Source organism: Salvelinus namaycush, chromosome 4 (assembly GCF_016432855.1).
Source record: "Salvelinus namaycush isolate Seneca chromosome 4, SaNama_1.0, whole genome shotgun sequence".
Lineage (NCBI taxonomy): Eukaryota > Metazoa > Chordata > Actinopteri > Salmoniformes > Salmonidae > Salvelinus > Salvelinus namaycush.
In genome coordinates, this window is record NC_052310.1 from 67,016,617 (window position 1) to 67,043,450 (window position 26,834).

Genomic DNA, 26,834 nt, shown 5'->3' on the forward strand with positions numbered 1-26,834 from the left:
AGAAATACGAGCCTTTGGTCATTAATATGGTCGAATCCGGAAACTATAATTTCGAAAACAAAACATTTATTCTTCAGTGAAATACGGAACTGTTCTGTATTTTATCTAACGGGTGGCATCCATAAGTCTAAATATTCCTGTTACATTGCACAACCTTCAATGTTGTGTCATAAATACGTAAAATTCTGGCAAATTAGTTCGCAACGAGCCAGTCGGCCCACACTGTTCCATATACCGTGACTCTGCATGCAATGAACGCAAGAGAAGTGACACAATTTCACCTGGTTAATATTGCCTGCTAACCTGGATTTTCTTTTTGCAAAATATGCAGGTTTAAAAATATATACTTCTGTGTATTGATTTTAAGAAAGGCATTGATGTTTATGGTTAGGTACTGTCGTGCAACGATTGTGCTTTTTTTGCAAATGCGCTTTTGTTAAATCATCCCTCGTTTGGCGAAGTTGGCTGTCTTTGTTAGGAAGAAATAGTCTTCAGAGTTCGCAACGAGCCAGGTGGCCCAAACTGCTGCATATACCCTGATTCTGTTGCAAGAGAAGTGACACAATTTTCCTAGTTAAAAGAAATTCATGTTAGCAGGCAATATTAACTAAATATGCAGGTTTAAAAATATATACTTGTGTATTGATTTTAAGAAAGGCATTGATGTTTCTGGTTAGGTACACGTTGGAGCAACGACAGTCCTTTTTCGCGAGTGCGCACCGCATCGATTATATGTAACGCAGGACATGCTAGTTAACTACACATGGTTGATGATATTACTAGTTTAACTAGTGATTATGATTGATATAAGATAAGTTTAAGGCTAGCTAACAACTTACCATGGCTTCTTACTGCATTCGCGTAACAGGCAGGCTCCTCATGGAGTGCAATTAATTTTTTATTTTACTAGGCAAGTCAGTTAAGAACAAATTCTTATTTTCAATGACTGCCTTGGAACAGTGGGTTAACTGCCTTGTTCAGGGGCAGAACAACAGAATTGTACCTTGTCAGCTCGGGGATTCGAACTTGCAACCTTTCGGTTACTAGTCCAACACTCTAACCACTAGGCTACTCTGCCGCCCCAATGTAAGGCAGGTGGTTAGAGCGTTGGACTAGTTAACCGTAAGGTTACAAGATAGAATCCCCGAGCTGACAAGGTAAAAATCTGTCATTCTGCCCGTGAACAAGGCAGTTAACCCACCGTTCCTAGGCTGTTATTGAAAATAAGAATGTGTTCTTAACTGACTTGCCTAGTTTAAATAAAGGTGTAAAAAAAAAAAAGAAGAAAAAAAAGGCCAAATCGGTGTCCAAAAATACCGATTTCTGATTGTTATGAAAACTTGAAATCGGCCCTAATTAATCGGCAATTCCGATTAATCGGTCGACCTCTAGTAGGAAATCAAGGAAATACCTTAGTTGTTGTCTGAACTGCTGACTGCCTCTAAGTGGGCAACCCACCACTGTTTTGGTAAAGAACTGAGTGATGGGGCTTGAGAAATGGAACCACTTTCAAATTCATAGACCGAGCTTTCATAGACACACTGCACCACCTCTCTCCCTTCTCTCATGAGGAAATTCTTAGCTCCATGAGACCCGACGGTAACTGCAGAGTCAAGTGGGAACATTTTTGAGTAAATACGGGGCTCTGTCCTTGAACTGGCTCCAGTGTCTAATGCCATCAATAACACTCAAGGTCCACAGAGACCGAGCTATGGATACAAAGAATATCCATCCATGACATCAATATTATAGGTAACCGTGTTTTGAAGCTACACAGTGTTTTACAATTATATAGTTTACAAACAATGGAGTAAAATAAGCTTATATTTTGTGTTTTGATGGAGTAAGTAAGATAGTTGAACTAAGCTCATTAAGCATTTATACGTTATATTCTTTAAGAATCAATGGGTACATATCATTTAAGTCAACAAATTGATGTACCAATTTCAGATTGCCCATTAAACTCAATTCCAATATCAGTGGCTGAAAAAGAAGTCACCGGCTGTTTGGTCATAGTGGAGAAGGGTTGCCTTGCCTGCGGCAGAACCCTATTAAAAATGAATGTCTTTTAGTTAAAACAGAAATGTGTTGCAGGTCAATGGAGAGAGTAGTCTAATTTGTATTCCCTGCCTCTGATGTGCTGTCAATCAGTCAGTGATAGGGAGAGTTGTATGAAGAGCCCAGAGAGGCACTGTGTCTGATCAGACGGGGAGGGAGGGATTTTCCCAGACGCATTCATACATTATATCCCTTTGCATGTCATTGTTATATTTATGCTGATATAGGCTAGACCACTACTGTTGTCTTGCCCATAAGAACAAAGGCACTGCACTGTCTTCTCAGCTTTGAATAAGCTGCATTTTTGTGACCTGTGTATGGCTGACATGATTTTTACTTTGAGCAATCTACTTACGAGACTTTTCGTAAAAATACACTCACAGGTCTTTACCGTGCAACCACTTTGGCCGCATAAGCTCCTAAATATTTTAGTGCGCTATCTGGAATTTTAATTTGGGAGCACCTGTGCCCCTAGGAAGAAAAAAAAAGAAGTATTTTGTCATTGCTAGCGATTCTTATCATATATACCTTGAATATTTTTCATTGCTCCGAGACTTATTTATTTGCTCTTTCATTTTTCAACATGGGCGCACATGATGTCAAAAGGTGATTGGACAAGTCAGTTTGCTTATTAGTCCAGGTTTTTTATCCTCAATACTGTGTGTAACAGTGGTAACACCAAGTAAAACTGAAATATAAATATCCATTAACAAACTTCTTATAGCTTAGACTCATTTCATGTCTAATGCCCGAGAAGCCGGTGTTTGGCGGATATATTGACCGCGCCAATATATCCTCCAAACACCGGCTTCACCACTTTTATACAATGGGTTATCAACATATTCAAATAATGATTTACATGTTTTCATTAAACATTTTATTTTGATGAATTTATTAATTTCAGCCTTCCACAAGATACAGTCCTAACCCAAATTTAGGGTTGATACCCAAGACGGCTGGTCGTTCGTTCTATCAGTTTGTTTGCCAGAGAAGCGACCCAGTGGTTAGGTCTTTTTGTTCTGTATCTATGGACACGACCCAGTCGTGCTTTCGACAATGCCAAGCATCAAGAATATATCTGTGACAGGTTGGTCGTAGGGATATTAGTTGAAGCTTCTCTGACAACTCCTTATCTAACACCTGACTTGACACTCGACAAAGTGGTAGAGCTTGTGAGATAGTCAGAGCAAGTAAAGGGGCTCAGGTCAGCACATACCCTCAGCTGGTCTTTGTTCTTCTTGGGTACGAGGACCATAAGAGCACACCACTCTGTGGGCTCCCCAGCATGGGCACTGAAACACGTCTGGTGAGTGGTGTGATCAGGGAGCCCACCGAGTGGTGTGCTCTTATGGTCCTCGTACCCAAGAAGAACAAAGACCAGCTGAGGGAAGGTGTTGACCTGAGACGGTTAACCTTTTCTCAATAGGGGGGGCGCTATTTCGACTTTGTAAAAATTTGTTCCCAAATTAAACTGCCTCGTACTCAATTCTTGCTCGTACAATATGCATATTATTATTACTATTGGATAGAAAACACTCTCTAGTTTCTAAAACCGTTTGAATTATATCTGTGAGTAAAACAGAACTCATTTTGCAGCAAACTTCCTGTCAGGAACTGAAAAATCTCAAATCGGGGGCTCTGTTCCAGGGTCAGTTTATACATTTGTATGTAATCTATGGGTCGACATGCACTGCATACGCCTTCCCCTAGATGTCAGTAAGCAGTGAGAATTGGAATGGGGTCTCTGGGTAGTTCTGAGGCCGTATAAAAGCTCTTGGAACCGGGTGTGCAGTCTTTTCAACGTTCGCCATGACGCATGACAGACCTCAGGATTGCATTCTGAAAAGCTCTCGTTATAGGCTTTAGATATATCCGGCTCTGATTTTATTCGATATAGGTGTTAACATCATAATGTAGTTATTTTAAACCGAGTTATATCAGTATATTGCGATTTTCGGTATTTCATTTGTGCTGCGTTATAGTGAGTTGGACACGTCTTCGTCACATGGCTAATGTTTGCTGCTAATTCCAAAGTTGAAGACGACAATCTACAACCGAGCAACGATTCTTCTGGACAAAGGACAACTTGCACAAGATTCTGATGGAAGCTCATCAAATAGTAAGAACTATTTATGATGTTAATTCGTTGTTCTGTTGAAAAATGTTACACTACTATTCCGCCATTAATTTCGGTGCGGTCTCGCTTTAACACACGCTGTATGTCGTAGTAACGTTAATTTTAAAAATCTAACACAGCGGTTGCATTAAGAACTAATGTATCTTTCATTTGCTGTCCAACCTGTATTTTTTAGTCAAGTTTATGATTAGTTACTGATTAGATTAGGTGCCTCTCCCAAGATTTCTCCCGACATTTTGTTGGCAGCTTGGCTACTATTCTCATTGTATAACCACGATTTGTGCCGCTAAATATGCACATTTTCGAACAAACAATATATGTATTGTGTAATATGATGTTATAGGACTGTCATCTGATGAAGTTTTTAGAAGGTTAGTGAAAAATGTAATATCTTTTGCTGGTTTATTCGCTATCGCTAACGTGCATGAATCAATGCTGCTGTGTGGTTGGCTATTGTAGTAAGCTAATATAATGCTAAATTGTGTTTTCGCTCTAAAACACTTAAAAAATCTGAAATATTGGCTGGATTCACAAGATCTTTGTCTTTCATTTGCTGTACGCTGTGTATTTTTCATAAATGTTTTATGATGAGTATTTAGGTAATTCACGTTGCTCTCTGTAGTTATTCTAGTTGCTTTGGTGAGAGTTGTGATGGTGGCTGCAATGTAAAACTATGATTTATACCTGAAATATGCACATTTTTCTAACAAAACATATGCTATACAATAAATATGTTATCAGACTGTCATCTGATGAAGTTGTTTCTTGGTTAGTGACTATATCTTTATTTGGTCGAATTTGTGATATGCAGTGATATGCAGTGCCTATGCAGTAAAGAAATGGTGGAGAAAAAAAAGTTGGGTCTTTTGCTATCGTGGTTAGCTAATAGAAATACATATTGTGTCTTCCCTGTAAAACATTTTAAAAATCAGAAATGATGGCTGGATTCACAAGATGTGTATCTTTCATCTGGTGTCTTGGACTTGTGATTTCATGATATTTAGATGCTAGTATTTACTTGTGGCGCTATGCTAGGCTATGCTAGTCAGCTTTTTTACTGATGAGGGTGCTCCCGGATCCGGGATGAGTACCAAGTAAAAGTTAACCTCTCTAGGGTACGTGAGACGTTAGCGTCCCACCTCTTCAACAGCCAGTGAAAGTGCAGGGCGCCAAATTCAAAACAACAGAAATCCCATAATTAAAATTCCTCAAACATACATGTATTTTACACCATTTTAAAGATACACTTGTTGTAAATCCAGCCACAGTGTCCAATTTCAAAAAAGCTTTACGACGAAAGCAAACCAAACGATTATGTTAGGTGAGTGCCTATTCACAGAATAACACACATTTTTCCAGCCAAAGAGAGGATTCACAAAAAGCTGAAATATAGATAAAATGAATCACTAACCTTTGATCTTCATCAGATGACACTCATAGGACTTCATGTTACACAATACATGTATGTTTTGTTTGGGTAAGTTCATATTTATATCCAAAAATCTGAGTTTACATTGGCGCCTTACGTTCAGAAGTCACAAAACATCCTTTGATTTTGCAGAGAGCCACATCAATTTACAGGAATACTCATAATAAACATTGCTAAAAGATACAAATGTAATGCTGGAATTTTAGATGCACTTCTCCTTAATGCAACCGCTGTGTCACATTTCAAAAAAGCTTTATGAAAAAAGCAAACCATGCAATAATCTGAGTCGGCGCTCAGAGCCCAATCAAGACAGAAATATAGCCGCCATATTATGCAGTCAACAGAAGTCAGAAGTAACAATATAAACATTCACTTACCTTTGATGATCTTCATCAGAATGCACTCCCAGGAATCCCAGTTCCACAATAAATGTTTGTTTTGTTCGATAATATCCATCATTTATGTCCAAATTCCTCCTTGTGGTTCTAACGTTCAGTACACTTTCCAAACTCACGACGCGCGGGCAGGTCCAGCGGAAAGTACGAACAAAAAGTTATATTACAGTCCGTAAAAACATGACAAACTAAGTATTGAATCAATCTTCAGGATGTTTTTAACATAATTCTTAAATAATGTTCCAACCGGAGTATTCATGTGTCTTCAGAATTGCGATGGAACAGACCTCGCTCTCACGTGAACGCGCATGGTCACTTCATGGCAGACCTGACTCATTCCTCTCTCCTTCAGGCCCACTAAACAGTAGAGGCATCAGACAAGGTTCTAACGACTGTTGACATCTAGTGGAAGCATTAGGAAGTGCAACATTACCAATATCCCACTGTATCCTCAATAGGAGTTGAGTTGAAAATCGATCAACCTCAGATTTCTCACTTCCTGGTTTTTGCCTGCCTGATGTGTTCTGTTATACTCACAAACATAATTCAAACAGTTTTAGAAACTTCAGAGTGTTTTCTATCCAAATCTACTAATAATATGCATATTCTAGCTTTTATGGCTTTGTAGCAGGCCGTTTACTCTGGGCATGCTTTTCATCCGGACGTGAAAATACTGCTCCCTACCCCAAAGAAGTTAGGAAAAGGGAGAAATATATTCTACCCACCATAGACGATAGCCTGCCTAAGCTTACTGGTGCCAAGGTGTTTTTCTCTTTTGGATGCATCAAGTGGCTTCTGGCAGATTCCACTAGACAGAGTGCCAAGCTTACCACATTTATAACGTCTTTTGGAAGGTACAGTTTCAACAACCTTCCATTTGGACTCAATAGTGCCCCAGAAATCTTCCAGCGCGAGTTAAGAGCTCCTGATGAACCAAGAAGGTGTGGCCATTTACATGGATACTATGCTTATTTACTCAGACGCCAGAGGATGAGGTGAGACTCCAGAACCCAATGCACACTGGAGAAAGCTCAACCCGACAAATGTCTACTGCGTCAGAAACGGTTTGACTACCTAGGACACTGCATCAACAAGAATTACATTTCTCCTGATGAAACCAAGATCCATGCTGTCAAGTAATGTCTGATCTGAGGAGGATCCTTGGTATGATTCACTAACTAAGCAGTTACCTAATGGGTCTAGCCGATGTCAACAAACTACTCAACGACTCTGCTCGGGTGATTCAACATTGATGTGGAGTACAGTGCAGGAGCAGGCCTTTAGGAAGGTAAAGCAACTCGTCAGTCACCTGTACTGGCATTCTGTGATATTACAGAGCCTACCATAGTCAGTGCTGATGCCAGTAGTTATGGGTTAGACGGGGTCCTACTACAAAAACAAGATGGACACTTAAAGCCAGTAGCTTATTGCTCCAGGACTCTCACAGATTCAGAGAAGCGCTATGCACAGATAGAAAAGGAGTGGGTGGCGCAGCCTCCCGGGTGGCGCAGTGGTCTAGGGCACTGCATCGCAGTGCTAGCTGCGCCACCAGAGTCTCTGGGTTCGCGCCCAGGCTCTGTCGTAAACTGAGATGTATGTAAACTGAGATGTTGAAGTGCATGCACGACGGCCATCAAGGCATTGTGAAGTTTCGTGTGGGTATGGATGGCCTGGAATAAGTAAAAACATCCAGGAAATTGTAAGAACATGCAAAGACTGCCAGGAGTCTAAACCTACTCAGAGGGAATTTCTTATGACTACGCCATTCCCCAGTTGCCCGTGGTGAAAGAAAAGCAGCTGACATACAGTCCATTCGGAAAGTATTCAGACCCCTTAACTTTTTACACATTTTGTTCCGTTACAACCTTACTATAAAATGGATTAAACATTTTTTTCCCCCTTCTCAATCTACACACAATACCCCATAATGACAGCAAAAACAGGTTTTTACATTTTTGAAAATGTATAAAAAATAAACGTATCACCTTTTACTTAAGTATTCATAACCTTTACTCCAGTACTTTCTTTGAACACCTTTGGCAGCGATTACAGCCTTCTTGGGTATGATGCCACAAGATTGACACACCTTCATTTGGGGAGTTTCTCACATTCTTCTCTGCAGATCCTCTCAAGCTCTGTTAGATGAGGAGCATTGCTGCAGAGCTATTTTCTGGTCTCTCCAGAGATGTTCGATAGGGTTCAAGTCGGGCTCTGGCTGGGCCACTCAAGGACATTCAGAGACTTGTCGCAAAGCCACTCCTGCATTGTCTTGGCTCTGTGCTAAGGGCCCTTGTCCTGTTGGAAGGTTAACCTTCTCCCCAGTCAGATCCTGAGCGCTCTGAAGCAGTCTCCCGGTCCCTGACCCTGAAAAACATCCCCACAGCATGATGCTGCCACTACCATGCTTCACCGTAGGGATGGTGCCAGGTTTCTTCCAGACGTGACGCTTGGCATTCAGTCCAAAGAGTAAAATCTTGGTTTCATCGGACCAGAGAATCATATTTCTCATGGTCTGAGAGTTCCTTAGGTGACTTTTGGCAAACTCCAAACGGGCTGTCGTGCCTTTTACTGAGGAGTGGCTTCCATCTGGCCACTACCATAATGGCCTGATTGGTGGAGTGCTGCAAAATTGTTGTTCTGGAAGGTTCTCCCATCTCCACAGAGGAACTCTGGAGCACTGACCTTCGGATTCTTGGTCGCATCCCTGACCAAGGCCCTTTTCCCCTGATTGCTCAGTTTGGCCGGGCGGCCAGCTCTAGGAAGAGTCTTGGTGGTTCCAAACTTTTTCCATTTAAGAATGATGGAAGCCACTGTGTTCTTGGGGACCTTCAATATTGCAGGCATTTTTTGGTACACTTCCCCAGATCTGTGCCTCGACACAATCCTGTCTCGGACAATTCCTTTGACTTCATTGCTTGGTTTTTGCTCTGACATGGACTGTCAACTAGGTTACCTTTGTATAGCACAGGTGCGTGCTTTTCCAAATCATGTCCAATCAATTGAATTTACCACAGGTGGACTTAAATCAAGTTGTAGAAATATCTCAAGGATGATCAATGGAAACAGGATGCACTTGAGCTCAAATTTTTGTCTCATAGCAAAGGGTCTGAATACTTATTTACATAAGGTATTTCAGTTTTTGTACATTTTTAAATTCTAAAAAACTTTTTTCGCATTGTCAATATTGGGTATTGTGTGTAGATTGAGGATTTGTTTCTATTTAATCGGTTTTAGAATAAGGCTGTAACTTAACAAAATGTGGGAAAAGTCTAGGGGTCTGAATACTTTACGAAGGCACTGTATGTGAACTCAACAAGCAAATCTACTTGGTAGTTGTGGACTATTTCTCTTGATGATTAGGAATAGCTTACTTCAAAGACATGTCAGGTGAAACAACTAGAGCTAAACTGAAGCGCATCTTCGCCAGGTGGGGTGAGCAAATATTCTAATTACAGACAATGCTCCCCAATTCTCAGGTAGAACTTTCACGCAATTCTCGAAGGACAATGATTTCAGAAACATTACCACCAGCCCCCACTACGCCCAAGCAAATGGTGAAGCAGTGCAGACAGCCAAAGGGATCCTGAAACCGGTTGTCCCATTCCTAGCTCTCATGACCTACAGAGCAATACCACTGTAAGCCACAGGTGCGAGACCAGCACAGGCCATGCTTAACCTACAACCGGCATGGCCAGACCTCCAGCGGGTGAGACGTATCGTCCAGAAAACAAAGCAGAGCTACATGAATATGTCTACTACAACAGGTATAACGTCAGAACCCTTCCAGAACTCCAGCCCGTAGTCAACCTCGCCGTAAAGCTAGATGACGAATGAGGCTGGACAAAGACCGCTTCAGTGCTTCAACAGTGTCACACACCCAGGTCATACTTAGTCCAGACAGGCAAGGGAGTGCTGCTTCGGAATCAACGCCACCTGAAAGCCCTCCACAGTGCTTTAGAGACTTCTCCAAAGGGTGGAGAGGAACACCCAGAGTGTGTGACAGTTGCACTTACCTGTTACAGATGCCGACCCACTTCCTGGTACAGCACCACAGACTAAAGTTATCAAACCACCGGACAGATACAGAGAGTTAGCAGTAATTAACACACAGCCTGCATTATGTGGCAGAGGAACCCCACTGCAGCTATGAAGGTGACTGACAGTCCACCCAGCTCTCCTTAGGGTGGAATATACAGTGGCAAGAAAAAGTATGTGAACCCTTTAGAAATACCTGGATTTAAAAAAAAAAAATTAAATAATTTTTATCCCCTTTTCTCCCCAATTTTTCGTGGTATCCAATCGCTAGTAATTACTATCTTGTCTCATCGCTACAACTCCCGTACGGGCTCGGGAGAGACGAAGGTCGAAAGCCATGCGTCCTCCGAAGCACAACCCAACCAAGCCGCACTGCTTCTTAACACAGCGCGCCTCCAACCCGGAAGCCAGCCACACCAATGTGTCGGAGGAAACACCGGGCACCTGGCCCCCTTGGTTAGCGCGCACTGCGCCCGGCCCACCACAGGAGTCGCTGGAGCGCGATGAGACAAGGATATCCCTACCGGCCAAACCCTCCCTAACCCAGATGACGCTAGGCCAATTGTGCGTCGCCCCACGGACCTCCCGGTCGCGGCCGGCTGCGACAGAGCCTGGGCGCGAACCCAGAGACTCTGGTGGCGCAGCTAGCACTGCGATGCAAGAAATACCTGGATTTCTGCATAAATTGGTATTAAAATGTGATCTGATCTTCATCTAGGTCACAACAAATGGACATACACGGTCTGCTTAAAGTAATAACACACGAACAAGTCTACATTTTCATGTCTTTATTGAACACCGTGCAAACATTCACAGTGCAGGGTGGAAAAAGTATGTGTACCCTTGGATTTAACAACTGGTTGACCCTTCTTAGGCAGCAATGACTTCAACCAAATGTTTTCTGGAGTTGCGGATCAGACCTGCACAACGGTCAGGAGGAATTTTTGGACCGTTCCTCTTTACAAAACTGTTTCAGTTCAGCAATATTCTTGGGATGTCTGGTGTGAACTGATCTCTTGAGGTCATGCCACAGCATCTCAATCGGGTTGAGGTCAGGACTCTGACTGGGCAACTCCAGAAGGTGTATTTTCTTCTGCTGAAGCCATTCTGTTGATTTACTAATGCATTTTGGGTCGTTGTCCTGTTGCATCACCCAACTTCCGTTGAGCTTCAATTGGCAGATAGATAGCCTAACATTCTCCTTCAAATTGTTTTGATAAACTTGGGAATTCATTTTCCCGTCGACGATAGCAAGCTGTCCGGGCCCTGAGGCAGCAAAGCAGTCCCAAACCACGATGCTCCCTCCACCATACTTTACAGTTGGGATGAGGTTTTGATGTTGGAGTGCTGTGCCTTTTTTTTCTCTCCGCACATTGTGTTGTGTGTTCCTTCCAAACAACTCTACTGTAGTTTCATCTGTCCACAGAATATTTTGCCAGTAGCGCTGTGGAACATCCAGGTGCACTTTTGCATACTTCAGACGTGCAGCAATGGGTTTTTTTGGACAGCAGTGGCTTCTTCCGTGGTGTCCTCCCATGAACCCCATTCTTGTTTAGTGTTTTACGTATCGTAGACTCGTCAACAGAGGTGTTGGCATGTTCCAGAGATTTCTATAAGTTTTTAGCTGACACACTCAGATTCTTCTGCGCTGTGCTCTTGCAGTCATCTTTGCAGGATGGCCACTCCTAAGGAGAGTAGCAACAGTGCTAAACTTTCTCCACTTTATAGACAATTTGTGGACTGATGAACATCAAGGCTTTTAGAGATACTTTTGTAACCCTTTCCAGCTTCATGCAAGTCAACAATTCTTAATCTTCGGTCTTCTGAGAGCTCTTTTGTTTGAGGCATGGTTCACATCAGGCAATGCTTCTTATGAATAGCAAACTCAAATTTTGTACGTGTTTTTTATCGGGCAAGGCAGCTCTAACCAACATTCAATCTCGTCTCATTGATTGGTCTCCAGGTTAGTTGACTCCTGACTCCAATTAGCTTTTGGAGAAGTCATTAGCCTAGGGGTTCACTCACTTTTTCCAACCTACACTGTGAATATTTAAATGATGTATTCAATATAGACAAGAAAAATACAATTTGTTATTAGTTTAAGCACACTGTCTATTGTTGTAACTTAGATGAAAATCAGATATAATTTCATGACTAATTTATGCAGAAATCCAGGTAATTCCAAGGGGTTCACATAGTTTTTCTTGCCACTGTAGTTAGTGTTGAAGAAACCAGACTGTTTTAAGGAATGTTTAAAGACAGAAAATGAGTTGATTTCATTTTTTAAGGAGACAAAAGTTTATTACGAAGTGATGAACTAGAAACAGTATGTGATGTTTTGACATTTTAGAAACTCATCTTAAGACTCAAAGGAACTATTTTATTTTAGAGTATGGGGCGAGTATAGGCATGACGTCAAAGGTGATTGAGCAAGTCAGTCCGCGTTCATCCGTTCATAAATCCAGTGAATGTTAATGTTTCTACTTTGATTTTTTTAACCTTTTTAATTAGGCAAGTCAGTTAAGAACAAATTCTTATTTTCAATGACGGCCTAGGAACAGTGGGTTAACTACCTTGGGCAGAGCGACAGATTTTTACCTTGTCACCTCGGGGATTCGATCTTGCAACCTTTCGGTTACTAGGCCAACGCTCTAACCACTAGGCTACCCTGCCGCTCTTTAACTTCTAGTTCCTCCCAAACCCGGATCCGGGAGCACCCCCACCAGTAAAAAAGCTGACTAGCATAGCCTAGCATAGCGTCACAAGTAAATAGTAGCATCTAAATATCATTAAATCACAAGTCCAAGACACCAGATGAAAGATACACATCTTGTGAATCCAGCCATCATTTCTGATTTTTAAAATGTTTTACAGGGAAGACACAATATGTAAATCTATTAGCTAACCACGTTAGCAAAAGACACAATTTTTCTTACTCCACCATTTTTTCACTCCATCAGTAGCTATCACCAATTCGACCAAATAAAGATATAAATAGCCACTAACCAAGAAAAAACTTCATCAGATGACAGTCTGATAACATATTTATTGTATAGCATTTGTTTTGTTAGAAAAATGTGCATATTTCAGGTATAAATCATAGTTTACCATTGCAGCCACCATCACAACTCGACTAGAATAACTACAGAGAGCAACGTGTATTACCTAATTACTCATCATAAAACATTTCTTAAAAATACACAGCGTACAGCAATTGAAAGACACAGAGCTTGTGAATCCAGACAATATTTCAGATTTTCTAAGTGTTTTACAGCGAAAACACAATATATCGTTATATTAGCTTACCACAATAGCAAACCAGACAACAGAATTGATTCCAGCCAAACATAGCGATAACGTATTCACCAGCAAAATAAATTAATTTTTCACTAACCTTCTCAGAATTCTTCAGATGACAGTCCTGTAACATATTACACAATGCATACAGGTTTTGTTCGAAAATGTGCATATTTAGCAGCACAAATCGTGGTTATACAATGTGATCAGTGGCAACAGGTCATGCATTCTGGCCGGCGCCATCTTGGAAAGGCACCTAATCTAATCAATAAATAATCGTAAACTTGACTAAAAAATACAGGTTGGACATCAAATGAAAGATGCATTAGTTATTAATGCAACCGCTGAGTTAGATTTTTAAAATTAACATTACTAGACATACAGTGTGCGTTACAGCCAGACTAGTGCCGCAATAATGGCGGACAAATCTGTTTACATTTTTCCACATAAATACGGAATAACATCATAAATAGCTCTTACTTTTGGACGAGCTTCCATCAGAATCTTGGGCAAGTGGTCCTTTGTCCAAAAGAATCGTTGCTTGGTTGTAAAACGTCGTCTTCAACTTCGGAATTAGCCGCTAACAATAGCTATGTGGCCACAACATGCCCAAATCCTCAAAACGCAATACTAAGGAAATTCCGAAAATAGCAATATACTCGCATAAACTGATATAACTCGGTTTAAAATAACTTCGTTATGATGTTTCTAACACCTATATCGAATTAAATTACAGACGGATATATCTAAGGTCGATAACTGAGCCGGTCCTGCTTTGCGCAATGACGAACGTCGAAAAGAGAGCTCCCCTCGTTCCTTGGCCTTTTATAAGCTCTGAGAACTACGTAGAAACTCCATTCCACTTCTCATTGGTTACTGACATCCAGGGGAAGGCGGGTGCAGTTCATGTCGACCCATAGGATACATACAGAGCTTTAAACTGATCTGAGAACAGAGCCTCGTTTTCAGACCTTCGCAGTTCCTGTCATGGATTTCGCTGCAGAAAGAGTTCTGGTTCACCCACAGACATAATTCAAACGGTTTTAGAAACTAGAGATTGTTTTCTATCCAATAGTAATAATAATATGCATATTGTACGAGCAAGAATTGAGTATGAGGCAGTTTAATTTGGAGACGATATTTTCCAAAGTTGAAACAGCACCCCCTATATTGAGAAAAGGTTTTAAAGTCAAACAAATTGATATTCGTTTCCAGATTTTTCATATAAAATGTAACACTACACCCTCTGAGCAGGGCAGTGTAAACATAATTGTCTTGTTGAGACAACACTCTTACAGTAAAAATTGAAATAGCAGAGCAATTTTCTTGAAACGGATGATTTTCCTTAAGACTTGTTTAGTTTTTACCTGTAATTATAGTAACAGCCTGTTGCATTCTGAAATTGTCGCTGTAGCTTTAAATCTCAACTGCATAATTTTTTGTGTGACTGCACTGAGCAACCTATGTCCAGGCAAGAAGCAACTCCCAGGTAATTATAAACGTTTTCAGTCGCAATTTGCTTTTACCTAGCCATCTATAATGACTTCCATGATATTGATAAAATGAAGCCTGATTTGTTCTAAGGTAACTGTAATACGCTAGTGTAAGCCTAAGAGCTCCTAGCTATGGTTCAGCTTAACGTCAGCATTCATCCAGCAAAATGGTGCAGACAGAGAGGGCTGCTTTGCTTCTAGCTCTTAGGAAACTTTGCAGTATTTATGCATTTCTTACATTATTAGCCCAGAAACGGTTTTGTGTTATTTAATACAGCCGGGAAGAACTATTGGATATCAGAGCGGCGGTAACTCACCAGCATTATGACCAGGAATACGACTTTCCCGAAGCGGATCCTTTGTTCGCACCCACCAGGGCAATTTAACTGATTCTAGAGGCCGACCCAAAACATAGCCGGTGAAGGAGAGGTACTCGGCGTCGTCTTCTAGTCAGACTTAGGAGGCATGCAGACCACCCACCGCTTCTGAGTTTATTACTCGCTAATGTTCAGTCTTTGGATAATAAAGTTGACGAGCTCAGGGGGAGGGTTTCTTTCCAGAGAGACATCGGGGGTTGTAACATCTGTTTCACAGACAGTATATCTCGAGAGAGCCATGTTTCTGAAATAGTCCAGCCAGCTGGATTCTCAGTTCATCGCGCAGACTGTAATAAATATCTCTCTGGGAAGAAGGGCAGGTGTGTATGTTTCATGATTTTAAAGACTCATGGTGTAATTGTGATAACATACAGGAACTCAAGTCCTTTTGTTCCCCCGACCTAGAATACCTCACAATAAAATGCTGACCGTATTATCTCCCAAGAGAATTCTCTTCGGTTATTGTCACAGCCGTGTATATCTCGTCAAGCTGATACCACGACTGCCCTCAAAGAACTTCACTGGACTTTGTGTAAACTGGAAACCAGATATCATGAGGCTGCATCACGTTGGACAAGCTAAACCCCTTCGCCCGCTTTGAGAATAACAGTGCCACCGACGCGGCCCGCTACCAATGGCTGTGGTCTCTCCGTGGCCGACGTAAGACATTTAAGCGTGTTAACCCTATCAGACCACCTGGCTGGTGTGTTACGGACATATTCAATCTCCCCCGATCCCAGTGTGAGTTCTCCACATGCTTCATGATGGCCACCATGGTTCCTGTACCCAGGCTGTATCACAACCGTCCGTGATTGGGACTCCCATAGGGCGGCGCACAATTGGCCCAGCGTTGTCCGGGTTTGGCCGGTGTAGGCCGCCATTGTAAATACAAATTTTTTCTTAGCTGACTTGCCGTGTTAAATAAAAGTAAAATAAAAACATTTAAACCCAAGAAAGCAAAGGTAACTGAACTTAATGACTATCGCCCTGTAGCAATCACTTGTCATCATGAAGTGCTTTGAGAGACTAGTCAAGGATCATATCATCTTACCTGACACCCTAGACCCACTTCAATTTGCTTACCGCCACAATAGATCCACAGATGGTGCAATCGCCATTACACTGCCCTATCCCATGTGGACAAGAGGAATACCCAGGTAAGAATACTGTTCATTGACTATAGCTCAGCATTCAACACCATAGTACCCTCCAAGCTCATCATTAAGCTTGAACCCCGCCCTGTGCAATTGGGTCATTGACTTCCTGACGGGCCCACCCAGGTGGTGAAGGTAGGAAACAACACCACTCTGCTGATCCTCAACACTGGGGTCCCACAAGGGTGTGTACTCAGCCCCCTCCTGTACTCCCTGTTCAGCCAGGACTTTGTGGCCAAGCACACCTTCAACTCAATCAAGTTTGCAGATGACACAACAATAGTAGGCTTGATTACCAACAATGATGAGACAGCCTACAGGGTAGAGGTGAGGGCTCTGGGAGTGTGGTGCCAGGAAGATAACCTCACTCAACATCAACAAAACAAAGAAGATGATTGTGGACTTCAGGAAACAGCAGAGGGAGCCCCCCCCCCCGCCCCCCCTTATTCACACCGACTAGATCGCAGTCGAGAAGGTGGAAAGCTTTAAGTTTCTCGGCATACACATCACTGTCAAACTGAAATAGTCCACCCACACAGACAGTATGGTGAAGTTGCAACAGCGCCTCTTCAACCTCAGGAGGCTGAAGAAATTTGGCTTGGCACCTAAAACCATCATTAACTGTTACTTTCTCTTGGGAATTCCACGAACCAAACGTAGCTCCTGCTCATGTTGGTATCTGTACTGATGGCGCAAAAGCCATGACCGGGAGACATGGTGGAGTTGTAATGCACGTGCAAGCACTTATTCCCGATGCCACTTGGGTACACTGCAGCATCCACCAATAGGCTCTTGCTGCCAAGGGAATGCCTGACCGCTTGGAAGACGTTTTGGACACTACAGTGAAAATGGTTTAACTTTGTTAACTTCTACTTGGTACTCATCCCGGATCCGGGAGCATCCTCATCAGTAAAAAGCTGACTAGCCTAGCATAGCGCCACAAGTAAATACTAGCATATAAATATCATGAAATCACAAGTCCAAGACACCAAATGAAAGATACACATCTTGTGAATCCAGCCATCATTTCCGATTTTTAAAATGTTTTACAGCGAAAACACTATGTATTTCTATTAGCTAACCACAATAGCAAAAGACTCAACCGCATATTTTCACAATTTTTTTACCGCATAGGTAGCTATCACAAAACCGACCAAATAGAGATATAATTAGTCACTAACCAAGAAACAACTTCATCAGATGACAGTCTTATAACATGTTATACAATAAATCTGTTTTGTTCGAAAATGTGCATATTTGAGGTATAAAATCATAGTTTTACATTGCAGCTACAATCACCAATAGCACCGAAGCAGCAAGAATAATTACAGAGAGCAATGTGAAATACCTAAATACTCATCATAAAACATTTATGAAAAACACATGGTGTACAGCAAATGAAAGATAAACATCTTGTGAAAAAAAAACAGCAAAAGATATAAAATTATTCACTAACCTTGACCAACTTCATCAGATGACAGTCCTATAACATCAGGTTATACAATACACTTATGTTTTGTTTGAAAATGTGCATATTTTGAGCTGAAAACCGTGGTTATACATTGTGAAAATGTAGCAACTTTTTCCCAGAATCTCCGGATATATTTCTGACACTCACCTAATCTGACCAAATAACTCATCATAAACTTTACTAAAAAATACATGTTGTACAGCAAATGAAAGATACACTAGTTCTTAATGCAATCGCCGTGTTAGAATTCTAAAAATAACTTTAGTACGACATACAGCTTACGTTATAGCGAGACAGCGCCTGCAATGAGGGCGGAAAATAGTACTAAACATTTTCCACAGAAATACGAAATAACATCATAAATGGTTCCTACTTTTGCTGAGCTTCCATCAGAATTTTGTACAAGGAGTCCTTGGTCCAGAATAATCGTTGTTTGGTTTTAGAATGTCCTCTTCTCCTGTCGAATTAGCAACCATAGCTAGGCATGTGGCGCAAACGTGCCCAACTTCACCTCACGCAAAGAAAAGAAAATTCCAAAACTCGCAATTAACGTCCAATAAACTGATACAACTCGGTTGAAAAAAACTACTTTATGATGTTTTTATCACATCTATCAAATAAAATCAGAGCCGGAGATATCTACCGTGTATACCGAAAGCTTTTCAGAAGGCAATCTGGGGTTCCTTCTTGCGCCTTCGAAGACAATGAAATTTCCAGACACGTCATTCCAAAAGCTCTTGTTCGACCTCAGATCAAGCTAGACACCCCATTCCACCTCCCACTGCCTGTTGACATCTAGTGGAAGGCATATGAAGTGCATGTATATCCATAGATTTCAAGCAAATTAATAGGAAGGCCCTGGAACAGAGCCTCGATTTCAGATTTTTCACTTCCTGTCAGGAAGTTTGCTGCAAAATGAGTTCTGTTTTACTCACACATATAATTCAAACGGTTTTAGAAACTTGAGTGTTTTCTATCCAATAGTAATAATAATATGCATATTGTACGAGCTAGAATAGAGTACGAGGCAGTTTAATTTGGGCACGATTTTTTACAAAGTGAAAACAGCGCTGCCCCCTATTGAGAAAAGGTTAAAGCAAGGCCCCTAAACTCTAGTGTATTTTCTGCGCTATGCAATGATATGGGCAGTGACCATGTAACGCTTTTACAACATACAGAAGAAGTGCGCTGGTTATCAAGGGGCAAAGTATTGGCATGTTTTTTTTTTTAATTGAGAAGGGCTTAACGTATTCTTTACTGACCATAATTTTTACTTGTCTGACCGCTTGCATGATGAGTTTCGCACACTACTGGTTTATCTGGGTGATGTTTTTTCTCTCCTGAATGGTCTGAATCTAGGATTACAGGGGATCTCTAACTATATTCAATGTGCGGGACAAAATTGAGGCTATGATTAAGAAGTTGGAGTTCTTCTCTGCATTAAGAACAACACAGGTCTTTCCATCATTTGTATGATTTTTTTTGTGTGCAAATGAACTCGAGCTTACGGACAATGTCAAATCTGATATAGCGAAGCACCTGAGTGAGCTGGTTGTGCGTTTACGCGGGTACTTTCCCTAACTGGACAACACAAACAACTGGATTTGTTATCCTTTTCCTGCCCTGCCTCCAGTCCACTTACCGATATCTGAACAAGAGAGCCCCATCGAAATTGCAATGAGGTTCTGTGCAAATGTAATTTAATCAGAAGCCACTGCCAGATTTCTGGATACGGCTGCGCTCAGAGTATCCTGCCTTGGTAAATTGCACTGGTAAGACGGAGACATTCTCCAACCCAACATTGCAGTGTTATGTGCATCATTTCAAGCACACCCTTCTCATTTATCTGCGGTGCATTATTCACAATTTCCGATGAACAAATAAGGTTTTATATGTAAGATGGTTGAATAAAGAGCAAAATTATTGATTATTATTTGTGCCCTGGTCCTATAAGAGCTCTTTGTCACAACCTGGCTCGTGGGAAGTGACAAACTCACACTCATTCTTATGTTTAAACATTTTATTGTACACTGTGTGTGTGTGTGTGTGTGGCAGGCTTACAATGATGTCAAAAAACAACATTTGAGAGTGCGCTGACCCTGGTGCAGCTGGAGGTTGAATGTTATGAAGGGGTATGGGACTATAAAACGTTTGGGAACCGCTGCTCTAAAGTAAAGCTCATCATTACCTAATCTCTTTACCTAGTCTCTTTCCACAGCCGTGCCATGGGTCTGGCAGGCGAGACTAATCATTATTACCCTTTTTCTACTGTCAGGTGGGCAAAGAGTTTGGTTTCACCTCCAATGGCTTCTCTATCTTCCTGAACCGCAACAAGACCGATGAGATCCAGTCCCAGAATAAGACCCTCAGCCTGCTCAAGATCAAGTGAGTTTGGAGAAACATTCAGTTATTGTTTTAACAATCTGGTGGTGCTGCTGAGTATAGTTTATTTTATTGTATTTTTTATTTTTTTTACACCTTAACTGCCATTTTCTGCAATCTAGAGCAAAAAATGGCCTTAAATAGCTAGGTTTCCATCCACTTGGCGACCTATTTTAATGCAAATAATCTATAATCCGCATAAAGAAAATATGCGCACAGAGGTGTTTCCACTAATTGGTCTTATTGCGGATAAAAATCAGTGCGTGATGACACAGTGCACACAATGTACTTCATCATGTACCGAATAAATATCTAAAGTTCAAGATGTTACCATCACATTTTCAACTCTAATGATTTAGTTTTGTCACACGAACTTTTGCTTTAATTCGCAAATGTGCCTACTCTGGTCTTGGCAGGTGAGCTCCAGCCGATAGGTCGCAGATACAGTGCTGGTAGATGACATTATTATGGATAAAAGCGAGAATATTTGTCAAATTGCAGTCGAGCATCGATCATGTCACCAGAAGAAGACCCCCAATATTTATTGGAAAGGAGCATCAAGATCACCGTGCACTTTCACCACCCTGTGAAGTTCATCACAATTTATTTCCTCTGTAGCCTAATAAACTGCATGTCGTAGTGGGAGGACTACAGCCCATATCATCGCGTGACTCCAAGTTCACTTTGATACGATGGTTATTATATCAATATTTCCACCACCGTTTCTTGCATAATTAATTTTACCAACACAAAATGATCCCATCATAATGAACAAACAACATTTATTGTGTGCATTTATAAAATTGTACCGCAACTTCCTGTTTCATCACAGCTGTCACAGTTTTGTTATATACGGTATGCCTTTACTCACATGAAAACTGTAGATAGAAATGTGGTTAGAGATAACAAAATACTTTTAAAAACAAACAAATTACTGTGGTGCAGTCAGTCCACAAGGTGGCGCTGCGCCCCTCTTACATTCTTTGGGGAGAACCCTGTCACTAATTGTTAGGCTACTCCATTTAGCTAGATAAACATGTAGTCATTATTTACACTGTATATACTAAACAATAGCCTCAATTCGTCAAGTGTTCCACAGGGATACTGGCCCATGTTGACTCCAATGCTTCCCACAGTTGTCAAGTTGGCTGGGTGTCCTTTGGGTGGTGGACCATTCTTGATACACACTGGAAACTGTTGTGCTTTAAAACCCAGCAGCATTGCAGTTCCTGACACAAACTGGTGCGCCTGGCACCTACTTTCATACCCCGTTCAACGGCACTTAAATCTTGTCTTGCCCGTTCACCCTCTGATTGGCAAACACATACAATCCATTTCTCAAGGCTTAAAAATCCTTTATCCTGTTTCCTCCCCTTCATCTACACTGATTTAAAGTGTATTTATCAAGTGACCACAAGAAGGGATCATAGCATTCACCTGGTCAGTTTATCACGAACAGGTGTTCTTAATGTTTTGTACATTCAGTGTATATCGTCACTTCTTTTTGTTCACTTGTTATTATCTCGGATTATCATTATGCTCATTGTGTGTGTTTCTCTAGACATGGAGACATGCTCTTCCTGTACCCGTCGGGCTCCCCAGGACCCTCCGGAGAGACCATGGACGTGGCCACGCCTCACACTTCATCACTACCCTCATCTTCAATGTCCATGATGTCACGCTCCCACTCGGCACCCCACATCCCAGAGGATGAGATTGACCAGTACCTGGCCAAGCAGGAGGGCAAGATATACAGGAACAAAGATCCACAGCTGTAAGAGATTTTATATAATTCCTGGGAAACCGTGGCACTTTTAAAAAAGGACAAAACGCATTAGCCTGCCTGGCCAAAAATGAAAAGGTGAAATGAAGTGATGTCTTTTTGTCCTTTTGGAGTGCCATCGTTTCCCAATGTTCTTGAAATAGGGATTTCATTTGAAGAGATCCACAGCTGTAAGAGAGTGATTTAATTTCTGTATGTTGTATTGAAGCAAAGCTACACAGCAACAGAGATCTACAGCTGTAAGATATGTATATACTTCATGTTGTATTGAAGCAAATATTTACAGGAACAAATATCCACAGCTGCAATAGATTAATAGACTTAAAGATCTACGGCAGGGGTGTCAAACTCATTCCACGGAGGTTAATGTCTATGGGTTTTTATTTTTCCTTTCAATTAAGACCTAGACATCCAGGTGAGGGGAGTTCCATACTAAGCAGTGACCTTAATTCATCAATCAAGTTTAAGGGTGGAGCGAAAAACCCACAGACACTCGGCCCTCCTTGGAATGAGTTTGACATGTGATCTGCTGAAACCTGTCGACTTAAAGGTCTACCACTGGAGACTGCTGAGGGGAGAATGGCTCATAATAATGGCTGGAATGGAGGGAATGAAATGGCATGAAACACATGGAAACCATGTATATGATTCTATTCCACTAATTCTGCTCCAGCCATTACCACGAGCCCATTCTCCACAATTAAGGTGCCACTAACTTCCTGTGGTCTACGGGAACAGAGATCCAAAGCTGTAAGATATTTCATAGACTTCCTGTATGTTCTATTGAAGCAAATATCTACAGGAACAGATATCCACAGTGTGAGAGAGACACAGCTTTGTAGACTGTAGCTAGTTATGTTATTGTATTAAGGCATTCAATTGTGTCAGTGTATTGATTCAGTTCTTGTTTCAGGTGTCGACATGGATCGATGGGAAAGTGTGTGCACTGCGTACCACTAGAGGTAAGTGTGTGTTCTTTCCACCTTCATTCGTCCAACTATTACTGTTTACTTTAAAATTGTGGTTTACATGTCAGGTGTACTTCTTTGCTATACATTTAATTGTTGTCTCTGTCAGCCTTTTGATGAAGAATACTTGAGCCATCTAGACCCGCCTGTCAAGCACATGTCATTCCACGCCTACATCCGTAAGCTGACAGGAGGTGCCGACAAGTGAGTAGCACCAGATGTTCTCTAGCCTGATCTCAGACCTGTTTGTGGTTTCTTGGCAACATGTTTGGCATGATAACATCCATTTAAGTTGGCAAGATTGCACAAATAGATCTGGGACCAGTCTTTGCACTCTTCACTTCCCTAGCAGGAGAATTGGCCACATCCACAAGCTCTTTGTCTTTATTTATAACCTATTTTCCTCTACAGAGGGAAGTTTGTGGCCCTGGAGAATATCAGCTGTAAGATCAAGTCAGGCTGTGAGGGCCACCCGCCCTGGCCAGAGGGGATCTGCACCAAGTGCCAGCCCAGCGCCATTACCCTCAACAGACAAGTACGCCCCATAACTCCGTCCTTGCGCCAAAGGGCCTATACACACTCATGTCCTTGCTCCCAAGGGTCCATATCAATACTCCCCTTTGCTGCCAAGGCTCCATCTCAGTATTTTAAAGTGTCTTCCTCTCCTTGTCTCCTTGGCTTCATTTACATTCCCATCAGTTCAGATTAAGAGAAGATGACGAGAGGAATCCTATTGAAATACACAAGAGATTACTCAGTCACTACTCATTCCTAGTGGAGATAGTGATTTGTATAACCCGCCTCATCCCTGCTACCAGAAATACAGACATATAGACAACATCATGTTTGAGAACCACACCATCGCAGACCGTTTCCTGGACTTCTGGAGGAAGACGGGCAGCCAGAGGATGGGCTACCTGTACGGAAGGTACACAGAGCACAAAGACATCCCTCTGGCCATCAGAGCAGAGGTCGCTGCCATCTACGAACCCCCGCAGGTGAGTGCTCTGCACTCTCGGGAGTCAGTCTAATGGTTTGTTAGTGAGTTGTAGATGTAGTAAGGTTGGTTAGCCACAGGATGGCAGTAAGTTCACTTTCAATGGGGTATTGGATATTGATAAAATGCTGCTTTTGCTGGAGCAGTAATTCTATCACAGACTTAGATGCACTCCGGCATCTTAAGCACATCAAATTCATAGCATATTGCACTAATCGGATTTGTAACATATCACATGAATTGCTAAATTCGTAACCTATCACACTAAAGACGTAGTAAACAAATGGATGACGTAGTACACAAAAAACGGGGACCCATTTTGGCTCGTAAGCACCGCTTTCAAAACTACTAGCGGAAACAATACAAAAATGTCAATCAAATTTTATTGGTCACATACACATGGTTAGCAGATGTTAATGCAAGTGTAGTGAAATGCTTGTGCTTTTAGTTCTGACCGTGCAGTAATATATAACAAGTAAAGAGTGAATCTTTAAGTAATCAGTTCATTATAGCTATACATAGTTTCCAATAGCATAAGAAAATATAAGGTTGTGTACTTTTTCAGAAATATGTTAATCCTAGATGTGTTATATTTAGTGGTTTGTTTAGTTTTAACTGTTGTGAATTCCTCTGTCCATTAGATTGCCACCCAGAACAGTCTGGAGCTGGTGGAGGACCCTAAAGCTGCAGCCGTGGAGGAGATCGCAGCGAAGCTGGGCCTGCGCAAGGTAAGATGAAACAACTAGCTTAAACTATTGGCTTTATTTTAGCTATTCTAGATTCTGATGTCAACCTTCTCTCTATATCACTATCAATTCCATTTCGATTGTTAAATTTACTGTATTGGAATAGAATTGACCTCAACCCTGTTCAAGACACTAAGATTGTGCTCTGCAATATATATCCACTCTTGTTTTTATGGTGTAACTTTAGACTTAGACGTCCACGCAGAATTCTGCATTTTCACAGAGAGAAAAAAAAATATCTTGCTGTGTTTTGCTCTGCATCAGACTAATTTTGTGCTTCAGTTGCACTTCTCCACTCATATGAGAATTCACACAGCACACTGATGAATGACACAAATAGTAATTTTCACAAAGTCTGCTGCCTCAGTTTGTATGATGGCAATTTGTATATACGCCAGAATGTTATGAAGAGTGATCAGATGAATTGCAATTAATTGCTAAGTCCCTCTTTGCCATACAAATGAACTGAATCCCCCAAAAACATTTCCACTGCATTTCAGCCCTGCACAAAAGGACCAGCTGACATGTCAGTGATTCTCTCGTTAACCTCTCTAGGCTAGGTGGGACGCTACTGTCCCACCTGACCAACATCCAGTGAAAGTGCAGGGCGCCAAATTCAAACAAATCTCATAATTAAAATTCCTCAAACATACAAGTATTATACACCATTTTAAAAATAATCTTCTTGTTAATCCAACCACAGTGTCCGATTTCAAAAAGGCTTTACGGTGAAAGCATACCATGCAATTATCTGAGGACAGCGCCTAGTCACAAAAACATACAGCCATTTTCCAGCCAAAGAGAGAAGTCACAAAAAGCAGAAATAGAGATAAAATTAATCACTAACCTTTGATGATCTTCATCAGATGGCACTCATAGGACTTCATGTTACACAATACAATACATGCATGTTCGATAAAGTTCATATTTATATCCAAAAATCTGTTTACATTGGCGCGTTATGTTCAGTAATGTTTTGCTTCCAAAACATCTGGTGATTTTGCAGAGAGCCACATCAATTTACAGAAATAATCAGCATAAACATTGATGAAAGATAAGTGTTATACATAGGATTAGAGAGAAACTTCTCCTTAATGCAACCGCTGTGTCAGATTTCAAAAAAGCTTTACGGTGAAAGCACACCATGATATAACCTGAGTACAGCGCTCAGCCACCAAAACAAGCCGTACAGATACCCACCAAGTTGTGGAGTCAACAGAAGTCAGAAATAGCGTTATAAATATTCACTTACCTTTGATCTTCATCAGAATGCACTCCCAGGAATCCCAGTTCCACAATAAATGTTTGTTTTGTTCGATAATGTCCATCATTTATGTCCAAATACCTCCTTGTTGTTTGCGCGTTCAGTACACAATCTAAACTCACGACGCGCGTGCAAGTCCAGCGGAAAGTACGGACGAAAAGTCCAAAAAGTTCCGTTACAGTCCGTAGAAACATGTTAAACGATGTATAGAATCAACCTTTAGGATGTTTTCAACATAAATCTTCAATAATGTTCCAACCGGATAATTACTTTGCCTTCAGAAATGAGTTGAAAACATACAAACCTCAGATTTCCCACTTCCTGGTTGGATTTTTTCTCAGGTTTTTGCCTGCCATATGAGTTCTGTTATACTCACAGACATCATTCAAACTGCTTTAGAAACGTCAGTGTTTTCTATCCAAATCTACTAATAATATGCATATCCTAGGATCTGGGCCTGAGTAGCAGGCAGTTTACTCTGGGCATGCTTTTCATCCGGATGTGAAAATACTGCTCCCTACCCCAAAGAAGTTAACCGTCCCGTGGACAGGATATCGATCCCGAAGAAGTTTTAAACCCCCTATGCTCCTTTGAGACCCCTCTTTCAAAGTCACTGTTCTCTTCTAGCCATGGTAGCCAAAATAATGGGCAACTGGACATTTTTATGCATGATGGGATGTTACTTGCTTAATTAACTTAAGAACTGCACCTGTGTTGGAAGTACCTACTTTCAATGTACTTTGTATCCCTCATTTACTCAAGTGTTTCCTTTATTTTGGCAGTTATGTCTGTCTGTCTCCTGTCGCTGTCCTGTCTGTGATATATAAAACTAGTTCAGTTGTTTCATA

The 26,834-nt window shown here is 41.3% G+C and overlaps 1 protein-coding gene across 1 annotated transcript in view; it reads left to right on the plus strand.

The window, feature by feature from the left end:
• The window catches only part of nploc4 (NPL4 homolog, ubiquitin recognition factor), a 51,877-nt gene that overhangs the window by 5,002 nt on the left and 20,041 nt on the right, over positions 1-26,834 (plus strand). The window contains exons 3-9 of the mRNA XM_038992224.1: positions 20,122-20,231; positions 21,790-22,002; positions 22,925-22,973; positions 23,089-23,183; positions 23,391-23,514; positions 23,798-23,977; positions 24,618-24,704. Coding sequence (XP_038848152.1) covers positions 20,122-20,231; positions 21,790-22,002; positions 22,925-22,973; positions 23,089-23,183; positions 23,391-23,514; positions 23,798-23,977; positions 24,618-24,704 — 858 coding nt within the window. The remainder of the gene's footprint in view (positions 1-20,121; positions 20,232-21,789; positions 22,003-22,924; positions 22,974-23,088; positions 23,184-23,390; positions 23,515-23,797; positions 23,978-24,617; positions 24,705-26,834) is intronic.